The 14408-nt window shown below is 42.6% G+C and overlaps 1 protein-coding gene across 2 annotated transcripts in view; it reads left to right on the top strand.

Moving 5' to 3' along the window:
- Positions 1–14255, top strand: part of DCUN1D3 (defective in cullin neddylation 1 domain containing 3) — a 25352-nt gene extending 11097 nt beyond the window's left edge. For both annotated transcript variants that reach the window (XM_064390027.1, XM_064390028.1), the window contains 2 exons: positions 4035–4567; positions 6447–14255. In XM_064390027.1, coding sequence (XP_064246097.1) covers positions 4137–4567; positions 6447–6930 — 915 coding nt within the window. In that variant the 5' untranslated portion in view covers positions 4035–4136 and the 3' untranslated portion in view covers positions 6931–14255. The remainder of the gene's footprint in view (positions 1–4034; positions 4568–6446) is intronic.
- Positions 14256–14408: the final 153 nt, after the last annotated feature.

Raw genomic sequence — 14408 nt, 5'->3', positions numbered from 1 at the left:
CTTCTCTCCTCCTGCCAGCTTCCCCCCCACACTTCATTACTGCTGTTTTCAATTGTGCCACGGTGTACTTGTATGATTGAGAGTTATTACTGAGTCACTTTGTTTTGCTCCCTTCAAATTTTGGGTTATGTGTGATCTGGTCACTTGAAAATGGAAGAAAAATGCTGCAAATTCCTTACAGCACTTAGAAAAAAGTCCCACACAAAACCTCCACCAAATCAAAAAGCCCCCCCAAGCATTAGCCAGGCCTTTGTAATCTTATCTAGGTTTTCTTTTAATGTGTGGGGCCATATGGCTCTGCACATCCTTTGTCTTAGAGGGTGACTTTGCTTTAGCTGGCTGTATTCACCAGCACTCATCTTCCTGTGTTCCCAGCTGCCGACTCCTTTCTGGAAAGGTGCAGAGAAGGTCATTGTGGATCTCTGCTTTGAAAGAGGAAGATGGCCTCATGGGCATCTTGGTGATTCATATGTACTGGAGATTATTGCTCAATACTTTTCTGAGTAATAGACTTCTCTGGGAGCACTGCATCCTGTAGCACTGAGCACATTCCAACCTTAGCCCTGAATCTTGATCATTTTTAGTAGAATAGCAAAAGCAGTGGTCACTGCTGCCTTTTATGTCTTGCTTTTATGCTGTACAAGCCTCTTAGTAATTTTGCTCTTGGGAACTGATCCTTTTGGGAATTGATGCTTTGCCACCAATCCAGTCTAACCTTTGCGTACACAATAACTTTATACTCATAGTTCCTGATCCAGCTGGGAAGTCTCTCTGCAGATCCTTGTGCTGTGTGACAGTCACTTTGCTCTGCAGCTGAATGCACAGCTCTGTTCACCTTCCTGAGGATGCTCTCTCCCACTCCTTGAGCTCTGGCTTCACTGCAGCTCCTGATGCTGCAATTAGATCCTCTCTCCAGCCTTCCATAACAAAAGGGCCGGCTTCTCCCACTTGTTTCTGTCTCCTTCCAAGGCTCTTGTTCCTTTCATGCCTTGAAACCTGAGTCATGTAGGAAGCGGAGGTGACTAGTTAGTGAAGTGGATCCAGCTCACCAAGGCAATGTACAAAAGGGTAACTGATGGAGTGCCAAAAGACTTTTCTCTTACAAAACCAGATACATGCACAAGCTGCCAGCGGATGCAGTCTGGATTTTTTTTTTCCCAAGCTGGTTTTGCTATTTTTGGGGTAGAATGCTTCTAAGTATCTGGCACATGGCATCAAGTTTCTTGTAGAAGAAAAGTGAGGAATAGCAGCAACTGTACATCAGTATCTTCTAGTGTTTGTTCATAAGGAGTAGGACTGTGCTCTGAAAACTTCCTTGGTGGGGAGGAGGAAGGAAGAGCTGTGTTACTGCAGGGAAGAGCAGTGCTAGCAGTGCCCATGCAGTGGCTGTTCAGGAGCAGCATCCAGCTCTTTGTAAGGCAAGTAGGAGTACAGAAAACGTGTTTGTTAGAGGGGTACAATGTGAGGGAGGTGGATAACTTGCCCTCTAGGGGTTAATGCTGCTGGGATTGCTTGTCTTTGGAAACTGCCAGTGGGACACCTCCTTACATACAGGTGTCAGATCTTCCCTCTGTGAATTGTAGTGCTCTTTTTGTGACAGCAAATGACTTTAAAACCCATCAGTTTCATCACATTGGTGATGTCACTTTGGAAACCTGAACATTAGATTGTTATCATCAATAATACAAGCTGTTGCTTAGGAAGCATGACAGCATGAGTCATTTTACTAGGAAAATTATGGACACAGTATGTCAGTCTTGCAAACTGCCTTTAAAAAAATTCAAATTGGGATTCCTCAAGTGAATTGGATTAATCTGTCAATTACGATATGATTTGACTACTTTAGAGGAAAGTACTGTTCACTAGCAGCTGTTCCTTAACCTTCCCCCATAGGAAAAAGCTGTTCCAAATCACCAATAGTTAATAACTGCTGTTAGATCTTTGAGAAGAAAGTTTTCTATACTACTCAAACTCTAATGCTAGTCTGTACTCAGGATTTTTTATTCTGTTCTTTTAGCTGCATACTTCTCTCTAAAGAAAAATTTGTCCAGTGTGGTGCTAGCTACCTCTGAGAAACTGATGGAAGAACAAGAATTAGTGTAGATTGAGCATTTGAATTCAGATGAATTTAAAGACTTGGGGGGGAAGGCTGGTATGTGGGAGTTAATCACTAAGCAGTTTTTACACTGCCTACTAATATCCTGTTTGTTTTGGTGTAATGAAATAATGACTGGTGTAGACTGGAGAGGATGGTGTTGCTCAGGCACCTGGCAGCACAGAAATCAGTGCCAGGCTGTGCTTCACAACTCACAGAGCTGTGAAGTACTAAGGACCAGTGAAATTGTCTTGTGGATTATTTATATTGACGTGCATATTTTTATTTATCCTTTCAAATACAAATTATTGCAAATTTCTTGAATAAATTAAATCAGACTTTTCTTGCCTACAAAAATGATGCTGCAACGTTAATCTTGAAAGCATTGTGATGAAAGAATATTTAATACCTTTGTTCCTTTGGCTGCTTAAAAAATAGGTATTTGCTAGTTTTGTGTGTGTGTTATGTACTTAAGGAAAGGGACTGGGGAGGGAAGGGGAAGCCAGGTAGTCAAAACCAGCATCTTGGCTGTTGTAGTTCCACTGGCAAATTTTTTTGCTCATGAAGCTGCACACGTGCTGTTTTGTCAAAACAGGTATAATGGCTGAGAGATTTATTTTTGTAATCCTAATATCTGAGAATTCATCTGTATTTGTTGCTGCTGTTGGTTTACAGCTTTAGAGAGGACTTCAGTCTCAGTAAATCTTTGCCCAAGAAAGAATACAGTCAAACTGATGTGACAGCTATTGTATTTCTTAATTTTTATCTCTCTTCTTTCTTGTTCTAATTCTAATCTGGAAGCTGTACACAAAGTCAAAGCAAACCCAATTTTTATGTTTGAAGCTTTTGCTTAACTGACAGCAGAGGTGAAATGCAAATTAGTGGGTAAAGGAGGACTATGATAAGCAATTGCTTTCTTGGAGCTGACATTTCTGAGAAACAGACTGTCCTTGGTGTGGCTGCTCGCTGATAGGGCAGTATCAGAGCGTTAGCTTGGTTTTAACAGGGAAAATTGGAGAACCCTTTTCTCTGGGCAAAATATCTTTTCCAAATACGCAGGGCTTTGTGATTTATAAAAAGAGAGTATGATGAAATCATTTTGGCATTTTAATTTTTGTTCAAAAAAAAAAACCCACCCTCTGAACTGGAATTACTACTTATCTGCATGTGTGTCTGTCTGAAGAAGTGTCATTAAGAAGGCCCCCTCCCTTTTCTGTCCCCTTACCTGAAGGGAGGAGCCCACTTGAAACAATTAACAATTTCTGAATACCCTCTTGCATAAGAAGTGTTGCCTCCTTTCTGCAGACACACTCTGTGTATGTTTTAAATACAAAACCTAGATTCCAAACTCTGTTTAAAAACAAACACACAACTTTCACTCTCTCTCCTCCTCCCCAGAACCAGCCAGCAGCCAGCCCCCTCCTCCCCTGCTCCCTGAGAAGTCCTTTTTGCTGATTTGCTGGAGGTACAGTCTAGATCCAATGCTTAGGTCTCTGCCAGGTTGTCCCATCAGTGTCCCTGTCCTCCTTTCCCTGCTTTGTTTCAGTGTTTTTATATTCTGTAGATAAAATGTGGGTATACTTTTAAAAACCATTTCCTTTAAAGTATTTCTGGGTTAGAGTAGTCTGTTGTGATGAAGCCTGTACATGAATCAACCTCTTTGTAACCTATGCTGCAGTAAGAATTTTAGGAATTTCCTTTATTAGGACCCATTGGTATAGTGTAGCCACTGAGCAAGCTGCATTGATTTCTAGGTAAAACAGCCTGAAATTGCCTGAAATTTATGGCATATTCCAGCCTTGTGTACACTGCTCCTTTTCAGTATGCAAAGCTTAAATATCCTGAAGCTGGCTGCTTAATGGCAAGTGTTATCCCACATTTAATACTTCAACTCTTCTTTACAGAGAGACAGCAGTTTGACTGTGAAACTGTTTTTCAGGTTAGCTGAGTGCTGCTAATGGCATGGTGAGATGTGTTGAAGAGCAGCTGCAAGGGTGTCCAAGGGCAGGGGGACCGTGCTAGGAGCTGGGCTTGCAACACCATGGGCCAGTGTGTCACCAAGTGCAAGAACCCTTCTTCTACCCTTGGCAGCAAAAATGGGGAGAGAGAATCTGGCAGCAAGTCCCACAGCAAGAGAAGTGCAGTCCACAAAGACGACCACGGCTCAGCTTGCGGGAAGGCTTCAGGAGACATTCTTGTGAATGGGACAAAGAAAACAGATGCTGCTGTAGAGTCCAGTCAGCCTCCAACGTTTTCTGGAGATACAAAGAAAGACTCTGTTTGCAGTGCAGAGGAATCTTCTCTTCAGAGGATTGGGGAGTTGTTCAGGAGGTATAAGGACGAGCGGGAAGATGCCATACTGGAAGAAGGAATGGAACGATTTTGCAATGACCTCTGTGTTGATCCCACTGAATTTAAAGTACTAGTTTTGGCTTGGAAATTCCAGGCTGCTACCATGTGCAAATTTACAAGGTTAGTTCTTGTAGAACTTGTAATTATTTTCATATGTTAAAGTATATCCTTTCAGCAGTATGTTGGAGAGACAGCCTCATTAGCTTCACTTACTTATTTCTTCTAACACTTGCATTTTGATCAAATTAATGCCTACCACTGCAGAAGGTAAGCTTTGTATTGTCTTCTTTTCCCCTTCTCCTCACACTGGATTTTAGAAGATGTCGTTTTGGCCATTATGCTGCTAGTGATGAACAGTGTAGTGAGATTCTGTAGACATCAATTTATTCTTGATTTACCAGAAGCAATTTACTGTATCCGGCATTGTCTTGGTGATGAGATTGGACACTGAAATTAATTTTTCCTTTAAAGTAATGTGAGATTCTTTCGTAATTGCTACTGACTCTGTTAACAGTCTGTGAAAGAATGACAGAATTGTTCCTGCCCAACCAATGTAACACTTAATGTCTTTTTCCAAGAGTAATCTTGTTAAAGCATAGAGAGGGAAGGAAATGTGAGGGTTTTGACACTTGTAGCTGTTTCATACTAGCTGACAAATGATTGCTGCTCCAAGTGCTGTGTGCCCTTCTGGACAAGGGGCTCAGTCAGCAGGCTGACAGCATGTGTGATGCTACAGGAAACAGTGGAATGGCTAAAACTCCCCCCACTAAGCAACAGGCAAACCCAAACTGCAGCAGAGTCCCCCAGCTTGATTAGCAATGTCCAGGTAAGAGCAAGGGAAGAGTGCCTACAAGGACTGGCAGGGAGAGAAGGAATTTTTTATTTTTCGATCTGTCTAGATTGGTTTGAGTAATGCTGCTTATTTTTACTGAGCTTATTACTTTGGTGTTCAGAGCCTTGACCCAAGCCTGTGCTGTGCACTGGACAGCATCTTCAGAGTCTTTGTGGCTGAGGGTGTGTGTCAAAGGGATAAGTTACTCTGGAATGCAAATGTGGATTTACTGGAGGCTGATGACACAGGTATTTGCTAAGATGGTAAAGGAATTGTAAGTAGTGTCTGTGATTCTGCACAACTACCATGAGTGTTATTAACATGGTGTTAATTTCCTTGGACAGGACAAATCTGGTTGTGAGAGGTTGTATTTGTTGAAGGGCACGCTCCATGGTACAGGTGCTGATGGATTCTTCCATCAAGGAAGGCGTTGTGGTCTGTTCTCCTGAGTGCTGCTCCATCTCTTTTCTTCCCTCCAGCCTGTCCTGTGTCTCCTGGCTGGTTTTTACACCTCTCACAAGCATCAGAGAAACTGGAGCTAAATTGTGTCCCACTTGGCCACCTGGTTCAGGGCTGGTGCTTGGAGCAGTGTCCATACATTGTGCTGTAATGATGCTGTGCTTCCTTCCATGCTCTCAGCAGATGCCTTGCTGACTGACACCAGTGGCTCCCCTTTGGTTTTGCAGGCTGAAAGAGCAACCAAAAACCACAGCAAAAGTAGAAGTGAACTGCTCAGTCCCTTGCAAACAGCTCGCCCAGAGCATGGGCATTTAGACATCAGCAGTATTGAGTCAAGTTGGGGTAAATGTGTTAGTTTCAAACATTTAGAATTTCTTCCGTGGCAAATTAGATTCACTTTTTAATGTGAAAGGCATTCTGGGATGTGGAAGTGTCCAGAAAAGCCAGAGAGCAGAATCGTCCAAATGTTAGCAGTGCCCCAGCAGACCTGGGGGTTGTGTGTGGTTCCCCAGGCCTTATGGAATGCCTTGGAACTGTCTGTCTTTGCAGTGACTCCTGTTGCCAGAATCTGTGTGCCATTGGGGCTGAGGATACACCTTGTCTTCTGCAGATGGTCCTCTCAGATTCGCTGGAGCTCAACAGAGATGGGACATGTTCGTGAGGTTGGTGGGAAGGGCTCACTCTAATTTCTCTTCTCTTGCTTAACAGGAAGGAGTTTTTTGAAGGCTGCAAAGCAATAAATGCAGACAGCATTGATGGCATTTGTGCAAGGTTCCCCAGCCTCCTGAACGAAGCCAAGCAGGAGGATAAATTCAAGGATCTCTATCGTTTCACCTTCCAGTTTGGCCTGGACTCTGAAGAAGGACAGAGGTCGCTACATCGGGAAATAGCCATTGCCCTTTGGAAATTAGTCTTCACCCAAAACAAGCCCCCTATTTTGGACCAGTGGTTACACTTCCTAATCAAGAACCCCTCAGGAATCAAGGGAATCTCCCGGGACACGTGGAACATGTTTCTAAATTTTACTCAGGTGATTGGACCGGACCTTAGCAACTACAGCGAGGACGAGGCCTGGCCGAGTCTGTTCGACACCTTTGTGGAGTGGGAAATGGAGCGAAGGAAAAAGGAGGAGGAAACCAAAAGCATTCTGTCCTCGGACCCAGAGGGCCCGCGCGCGGACGGACAGACCTAGCGGCGGCCCAGCAGCAGTGACAGAAGCAACTTGTTGCCCTTCACAAAATGTAAACTCTGGATGTTTCTGGAAATTACCGAGGCTCCAGATTTTTCTACTTTACACCTTTTTCTGCCTTGTCTTTGAAAGGGCTCTAAAATGCTGTATCATGTTTTAGGCACTTTCTTAATTTTGGTTATTCCTTTTACTCTTGCCCTGAAATATTTGACCCTGGCTACAAGTTAAGCATTTTTTTTATTTTATTTTATTTTTAAGACTTCAGATTAGTATAAGTAAGTCTGATACTTCTTGCACAATGTAGATCTTTTTAGTTAGGTTAAATTAACATTGCTAAATTATACAGTGCCAGATTAAGTTTTTCATACTACATCTGTCAGGGCAGGTCTGTACTGTGTGTAGTGCTGTTTACATTGTTGAAATTTTAGGCTGTAATAATTTTAAGGTTTTATACTGAGATGAACAGCAGTGTTAACTATAAATGCATTAATCCTGGGTAATAAGGCTCTAAAAACCAACATAAACAACAGCTTTTTGTAATATGGCTAATTCCCATTTTGAGCTAACTCCTAGTGAATGAGTCCAGATCATTCCTTTTTTTGGACTTTCAAACTAAATGTTGGGATTGTTTTATAAAATTACTGTACCTGTCAGTCAACTGAGTGGTAGATGATGATTTATATCTAAATCTCTTTACACATTCACATAATAAAAGAGCAGTACTACCTCAGTTTTATTGAAAGTGGACTTGTTGATGGACTTCCATTTTCTCTGGAAGTTGTATTTTTGTGGTTACATGAGAATATTTTTACTTGACTAAAAGAACCAAAGGTTCTGCTTCTTAAGTTTGCTAAACATTGAGAGAAGCAACACACAAATCCTAAGTCTTCAAGGAAAACTGTGGTATAATTCTGCTTTAATTTGTTTGATTTATACCTAAAGTATTACCTTACTTGTCTGGCAAGCACAGTACTTCTATGTAAGGAACTATCTTTTGCATTAATATTGACAAACCAATTTTTTAAAGCATATGTTTAATTGCTAAATTGCAGTTTATACTCCACACTTTCTGGAGCAACAATATCGGCATCTGATGACAAAGTGAATTCTTAATGTGTTCTTAATGACAGCAGTGTAGATGAGTCATTTTTAGACTGATTTGATAATATTTGGATAGGAGTCAATTTATTATTTTACAATGCCTGTATTGGGACTATTTGCCTGTTGAAATTGTTGTGACTTAAAGGGAGTTTTATTAACACTGGTTGAAACTTTTTTGGTTATTGATGCTACCTTTTTTAATTTTAGTATGTCAACTTTTTTACACCTTTTGGTAAAAGGATTGATTGCCAAGGCTTTCTGTATAGCCAAGTGCTGGCTTAATGAATTTGATACACTTCTGTTACACACCTTTTCTTTTCAGAGCTGCATTTCAGGATCATAAACCAACTTCAACTGAAAAAAAAACAAAACAAAAAAGCCTAGACAGTCATCTATAGCATCTAATGGCTTTTGTGATATAAGGGTTTTAAAACTAAAGGGAAACAGGTTTTAAGTGGTGAGCTTGTCACCAGGTCCAGGGTGTCATGCTTTGCACATCTGTTGTGCCTCACAGGGGTTAGCAGAGAGAGGAGTAGGATCTGCCCAAATTCTGGGTCTGGCTTTGCTGGTATGCAGCCCTGCAATGGCTTGGCTTGGAGGTCATGAATCACTAACAAAATGTGGGTAATGCAAACAGCTTAAAAACAAACCCACAAGCCACAGACAGCATCTCTTTCATCTAATAAAAGGAGAGTTTGGTGCATGCTGCTCTTGCTGGGAGACAAGCTGTGGAAAACAAATGCAGTTGTTTAGATGCAGCTGAATCTGTCCCTTTGCAGGAGAGCCCTGAAGTTGTTGTTTTATGGGTAAATACACCCAGAGCTTTGTCCTTGCTTCTCTAACTTTCTGTGGCACAAAAGTGTTTGGCAGCAAAACCTTGTTCTGATTTGGTGAGCAAAGCAGGCCAAAGCACTCGTGCTGGAATCCTTGAATTTATGGTGAGACTTTTGCTGGTGCTGTTATTTTTAAACGACTAAAATAAATTCCCCAACAGAGGCTGCTTTGTTAGGAAAAGTTCCAAATGGAGACTGATTTGATAGTAAATGAAGACTGTATTTGTAAGTTTGAGACTCTTCATTCATTCAGCTTTTAAATGCTTTGTTCGGCACTTTTTTTTTTTCCTAAAGGAAATTTAAAATGTCCAGAGTGTGAAGAGTAACTATTCACATGGGTAGCTCACCAGATGGCAGCTTCTGATTTACACCCCAGCATGCAGCAGCCCTAAAGGATGAGGGACAGAGCTCTTTAAGGAAGGTGTTTATCTTGTGGCTGGAATGTGGACAGCAGTGAGGAAATCAATCTGTAGCACATCAGGCTCGGCCATTTTAATGTATCAGAGGTAATACAGCTGCTTTTTAGAGGCAGAGGTGAACACACAGGAAGGGAAAATCTGGTTTCCTGTTGGGGAAAGGACATACCATTAGCCACGAGTTCAGTGTGGGGGACAGCCCTGCTCCTGTTGTGCTGCTTCCAGCCCGGCAGGAGCAGCTCCACCCACTGGGCAGGGTACTTGCAGAAATAGCCAAATGATCTGTCTAGGGAAGTATCACTTATCTTTAGCCTAATTTTAGTCCTTTAATTGCCATTTACAGAATGCAAACCAGACCTGTGTCAGTTTTAAACTCCTGAAGCAGGAGCAGAAGGTGCAGCTCTGGCAGTGCTGGCAGTGAGCAGGGCTGTCAGACCTTCTCTTGGATTGCCTGGTGGTTTTGTGATCCCAAACGAGTCTGGACTCTGTAATGTTGGGGTGAGGGAATGGGGTTTCTGTGTGTCTCTGAGAAGTCTTTAATAATATTGGAGCCTCTGAAAATATGCTTGTTTAATGGTTAAACTGTGAATATCTGTGGAACAGGCCAAATACATTCACTCTTCATTTTTATATAATTTAATTCTTCATTGTGTAGGGCACAGGACTGTAAGTGACCAGTGATGCTGGTGAAATCCTTGAAACCATTGCAACTGTTTAATTTTTTAAAAAATTAGATTATGCATTAGGAAACTTTATGCATGTAGTGAATCTGCTGCAACTTGGGATAAATAACTATAGATAACTATATAGGTAGTTGGAGTAATATACTGGAAAACTGGTCTGATATCCACAGTCTGTGGCATTTTACTGCCTTCTCTTATATGCAAAGAAATACAACTCCTGTAAACTTTAGCCCCTAGTAATAAAACACTGACCACCTACACCATATTATAGCTTGCAACACCTATAAAATTTGGCTTCCAGATCAACTGGAGGCTTAATTGTGCAAATTTTCACTTGTGTGGGTGCATTTCTGAGGTGAAAGACTATTGCTTTAAGTAAGGTTTGTGCCCATAGCTGGCCATAAAACATGACTGAGGCAATGAGTTGGAGTTGAACACCAAATTGTGAATTTATTTGCTGCTGGTGCTATTCTACATGGAGAATTACAGCTTTTTAGTACTGTGCAATCCCCGTGAAAGGACCACAGGAAAATGACCACAGGTCTGGCAGGTGGCACAGACACAGCTGGGACTGAGAGCTGCTCCCCAGGCTGGCCCAGCAGATCTGCTGGAGCAGCTCTGAGCCAGGACAGTTCTCAGCCAGGCCCAGGTCAGAGCAGGCAGTGAGCTCAGGCTGCTCTGCTGGGGCTGAGTGGCTCGGCTTGGTGGCAGAGGGTGCAGCCCTCCTCTGTGGGCAGTGCTGGGGGGCAGCAGCAGCTCTGCTGGGTGACTCTCATTTCACTCTGTGTCCATCAGAGCCCGTGGATCCAGGACTAGCCTGTCACCCGTGCTTCCCAGGCTGTGCACTGACCAGTGACCTTAGACTTCTGTGACACTGCCAACATGAGCCTTGTTTCCAAAAAAAGCCCAACAAAGTTAAAGAAACACCATGTAGTTAATAGGCACCTCAGCTGTGATACAGTTTGTTGGCTGAGGTTACATCATTCCCATTCTTTGGTAAATAATAGTCATTGTGAGTTTCTGGGTCTTGCAGCCTTGTGTTCTGCAGTGTGATGCTTTTCTAGAAGGTCCTCAGTACATTGGGCACCCAGTTCTTCCCTTGAGCCCACTCTGCTCAAAGTATGTGCATGTGAATTTAGCCTTTCATATTAAAAAGGAAGATGCTTAACCTGAAACTCAGAATTCTTCAGGGTAGTGCTTCAATATGGAGAAAAACATATTTTTTCAAATAAGTATTAAAGCAAAGTGTCTGCTTAAATTTTGTTGTGTGCAAACAAACCCACCAGTGTTAACATTTTCTCTCTGGTCTATTGAAGATTGAATCTTTGGTTTTATAGTGTGAACTGAAGTGAAATTCATGAGATTGTAAGACAGAAAGAAGGCTGTAACTCCTTCACCATGAAGTACGTAGGTATCTCTACCTCTTGTTCTTAGACTTGAATAGTTTAAGGCTACCATCCTTTCATCCCAGGATTTTATGCCTGGATGAGTAATCTATTTTTTTTAATTGACCCAAGCTAAGTATTATCTATTTGCCATAGCTTTTGGTATCCTGTGTTTAACCTGTATGCAAAGGACCCTTTGCAGGGGGCCGGGTCAAGCTGCAAACCAGAGTTGTTCCTCCCGGGTGCTACTTTTGGAGTGCAATAGAGCGGCCGAGCAGAGCTACGTGGCCTGTGGCTCAGGGCTTCTGTCACCACACACCCTCTGCCCTGGTCAGCCTGTACTGACAGTGAATTGAAGATGGAGCAGCTGCTCCCCAAGAGGGAGCCACCAGCCTTTTCATTTGCCCTTGAAAAGCTTTAGGAACCCACCTGATGCAGTGCCATGAGTGTATTTTTCTTTTAATCAAAAATACTGTGTTTTGTTCCATGTTGGACTGGACTTGTAACCACCCAGCAAAGATGGGAGCTGCAAAAGTGCAAAGGCTACACGCGTCCTTTTTCTCCCTGAGGTCAGAATCCTGCTCAGGATAAAACCCTTGTGCTTGAGTAAAGCTGGAATGTTCTCACGAGAACTGGAGATGCCAGAGTGGCTTTGGTGCTCAGCTGTGTTCATTAATGCATTGGGGGTGTTCTTCTCCATGCAGCACATCTGTGCCCTTCCTTTCCTCCCCCAAAGCAAACTGCAACACAGTTGCTGTCACAGCAAATCCCCCGTAGTGCAACTGCTGCTGCAAGATCCTCCCAGTGTGAGGGCTGCCTTTGGGCTGTGACCTCTTGCACTATCAGGACAGGCATGTATTTCAAGAGAACAGGGGGACATGTGAGACAGTAGGTAAAAAGAGCATGTTTGTTCTTGTCCTAACAGCTTGCCTTAAATCACTGACATTGCAGCGGTTCCTTGTTACTATTGCAATCCTCAGTCTTTGAAAATCCAACAGGTTCTGTAGGTAATACTGTTTTTTGTTTAATTTTTAATAAGTTTCTATCTTTGCATAATTGCACTCTTCAGATAAGCCCTTTTTGGATAATGTGTCATTTCACACACAGGAAAAAAGTCCATCTCCAGTGTTTGTGCTGTAAAGTGTTTCTTTTTATGCCCTGTAAATTATATCTGGACTAAAGGTTGCCTACTGTTGAAGCAGTGTGTTTACTTGAATGTTGTCATTTTGTGCAGTTACAGCTGCTGACTCTTGCTCTTCTCTGGGCCTGTGAGAGTGGAGATTGTGTGACCAGAGCTGGCAAACCTGCACAGAGGATCAGTGGAGCTGAAGGCTGGCTGCTGCTCCCATGAGCGTTTCACGTTAGAGGACTTCACAGATCAGTGCTCCATGTTTGAAAGTTGTGACTTCTTAAGTCATGCTAAGCAAAGTTATTTGAAAATAACACTTGCTTTGTTATCTGTAAGTTTGAAATAGTCTTTTAAAAAGAGATGGGCTGGCAGGAGGGTTGGAGGGCCTCGTGCTCTAAGTTGTTGAGTAACTCAAGTTCCAGGAGCCTTGGTGGGACTGGCAGGATTCTGTCCCGAGCCAGCGCTCAGAGGGTTTGCACTGGCTGGTCTTGAGGGCATGAAGCAACACAAGGCCTTGATGGGGGCTGCGTGGAGAAGGGTCAGCCTGGGAGCTCTGGTGGGTGCAGCCTTGTCCTTTCTTGTGGATCTTGAGGCCCGGTTTAGCCTCAAGTCCCTCTCTGTGGAAGGAATGTTTTGGTGTTTGCTCCCAGAGAGGTTCAGTGGAACTGAGGAGAGCAGGGCTTTGTGTGGCTGTCACTGTGAGCACAGCTCCCTGATGGGCCTCTGGGCTCCTCAGCCAACCAGCCACGGTGGGCAGGGTCACATTGCTGTTCTTTGTGCCCGGGGCTGTTTTGCCCTTTCAGACTTACCCAGGAGATAACCCTGTATGAGCCAGTTTTCTCACTCTGGGAAATGATGAATGTGTTGCATGTCACAGAGCAACCCCGTGGTTCCTCTTTGGGACAGCAGTATCAGAAGTGCTGTGTAAATGTAATGCTTGAAAACAGCTGGAGTAAATTCTGTTTCATGTAGGATCTTTATTTCAAGAGGATGTGGCCAAATTTGAAACCTGATCTGGAGGAAAATTGGGAGAATTCCAGGGCAATGCATCTACTGAATCCCAATCTACTGAACTGGTTTGTAGTTTTACAGTTACCTTTCTTACATCAAATTTTCTCACCGTTGGTGTCTGGAACAGAATGGAAACAGCATCTTATGGAATGTGCAATCTAAGGCACAATGCAAATAGGGTGTGATAAGAAGGTTGTCTTTACTTGATAGCAATCCTGAGTGCAATGTTTTTGTTGTGTCCCTTTTGGAAGAAGAGCATTAAGTACAGTCTGAGGTTTTTCTTTTCTTACAAGCAAAGCATTGGTTTGTCCATTACTGACTTCTTGTGAAATTTGTGCCAGATGTATATTAAATATTTTGGTGCTTTTTCTAATCCAAGCTGCCATTCATTTACCTGTGAGATTATTGTACTTCTGTATATTTAAACGACCAACCCCTTAAAGAAAAAAACAAAAAAAATCCTTTAGTCACAATGTATCCTGACTACTGTAGCCTGTAAATGTTCCAAAGCTTCTGGGTTTCCTGTATTCCAGTAAGGTCTGAGGGGAGGGCAGCAGCTACAGAAATCTCACCCACTGGAGAGGGAACTCGCACGCTGTTCTGTGCGTTACTGAACAGATGAGTAACATTTGTGGTGTTTACATAACGACACATTGGTGTTCACTTTTTTGTGCTCAAGCTTTGTACAAAATGTCTTATTTAAAGCTGAAGTCCTTTTTACATTTTTCAATTAAAAAGGGACAAATTACTTATTTTTTCATGCCTATGAATAGGACTCTTGCTAGTTTTATTTATTTCTCAAGCAGGACTCCTGGATGCTCACTAAATCCTGGCAGAGAGGTGACCACATAATTTTAAAGTGTGTGGAAGGAAAACTAGCTGGTTTTTTTTCAACTTTGCAGTGCAAGTGTCTGCAACAAGGA

This window comes from Passer domesticus, chromosome 15 (genome assembly GCF_036417665.1).
Source record: "Passer domesticus isolate bPasDom1 chromosome 15, bPasDom1.hap1, whole genome shotgun sequence".
Taxonomy (NCBI): Eukaryota; Metazoa; Chordata; class Aves; order Passeriformes; family Passeridae; genus Passer; species Passer domesticus.
This window is presented reverse-complemented; position numbering and strand designations above follow the sequence as displayed.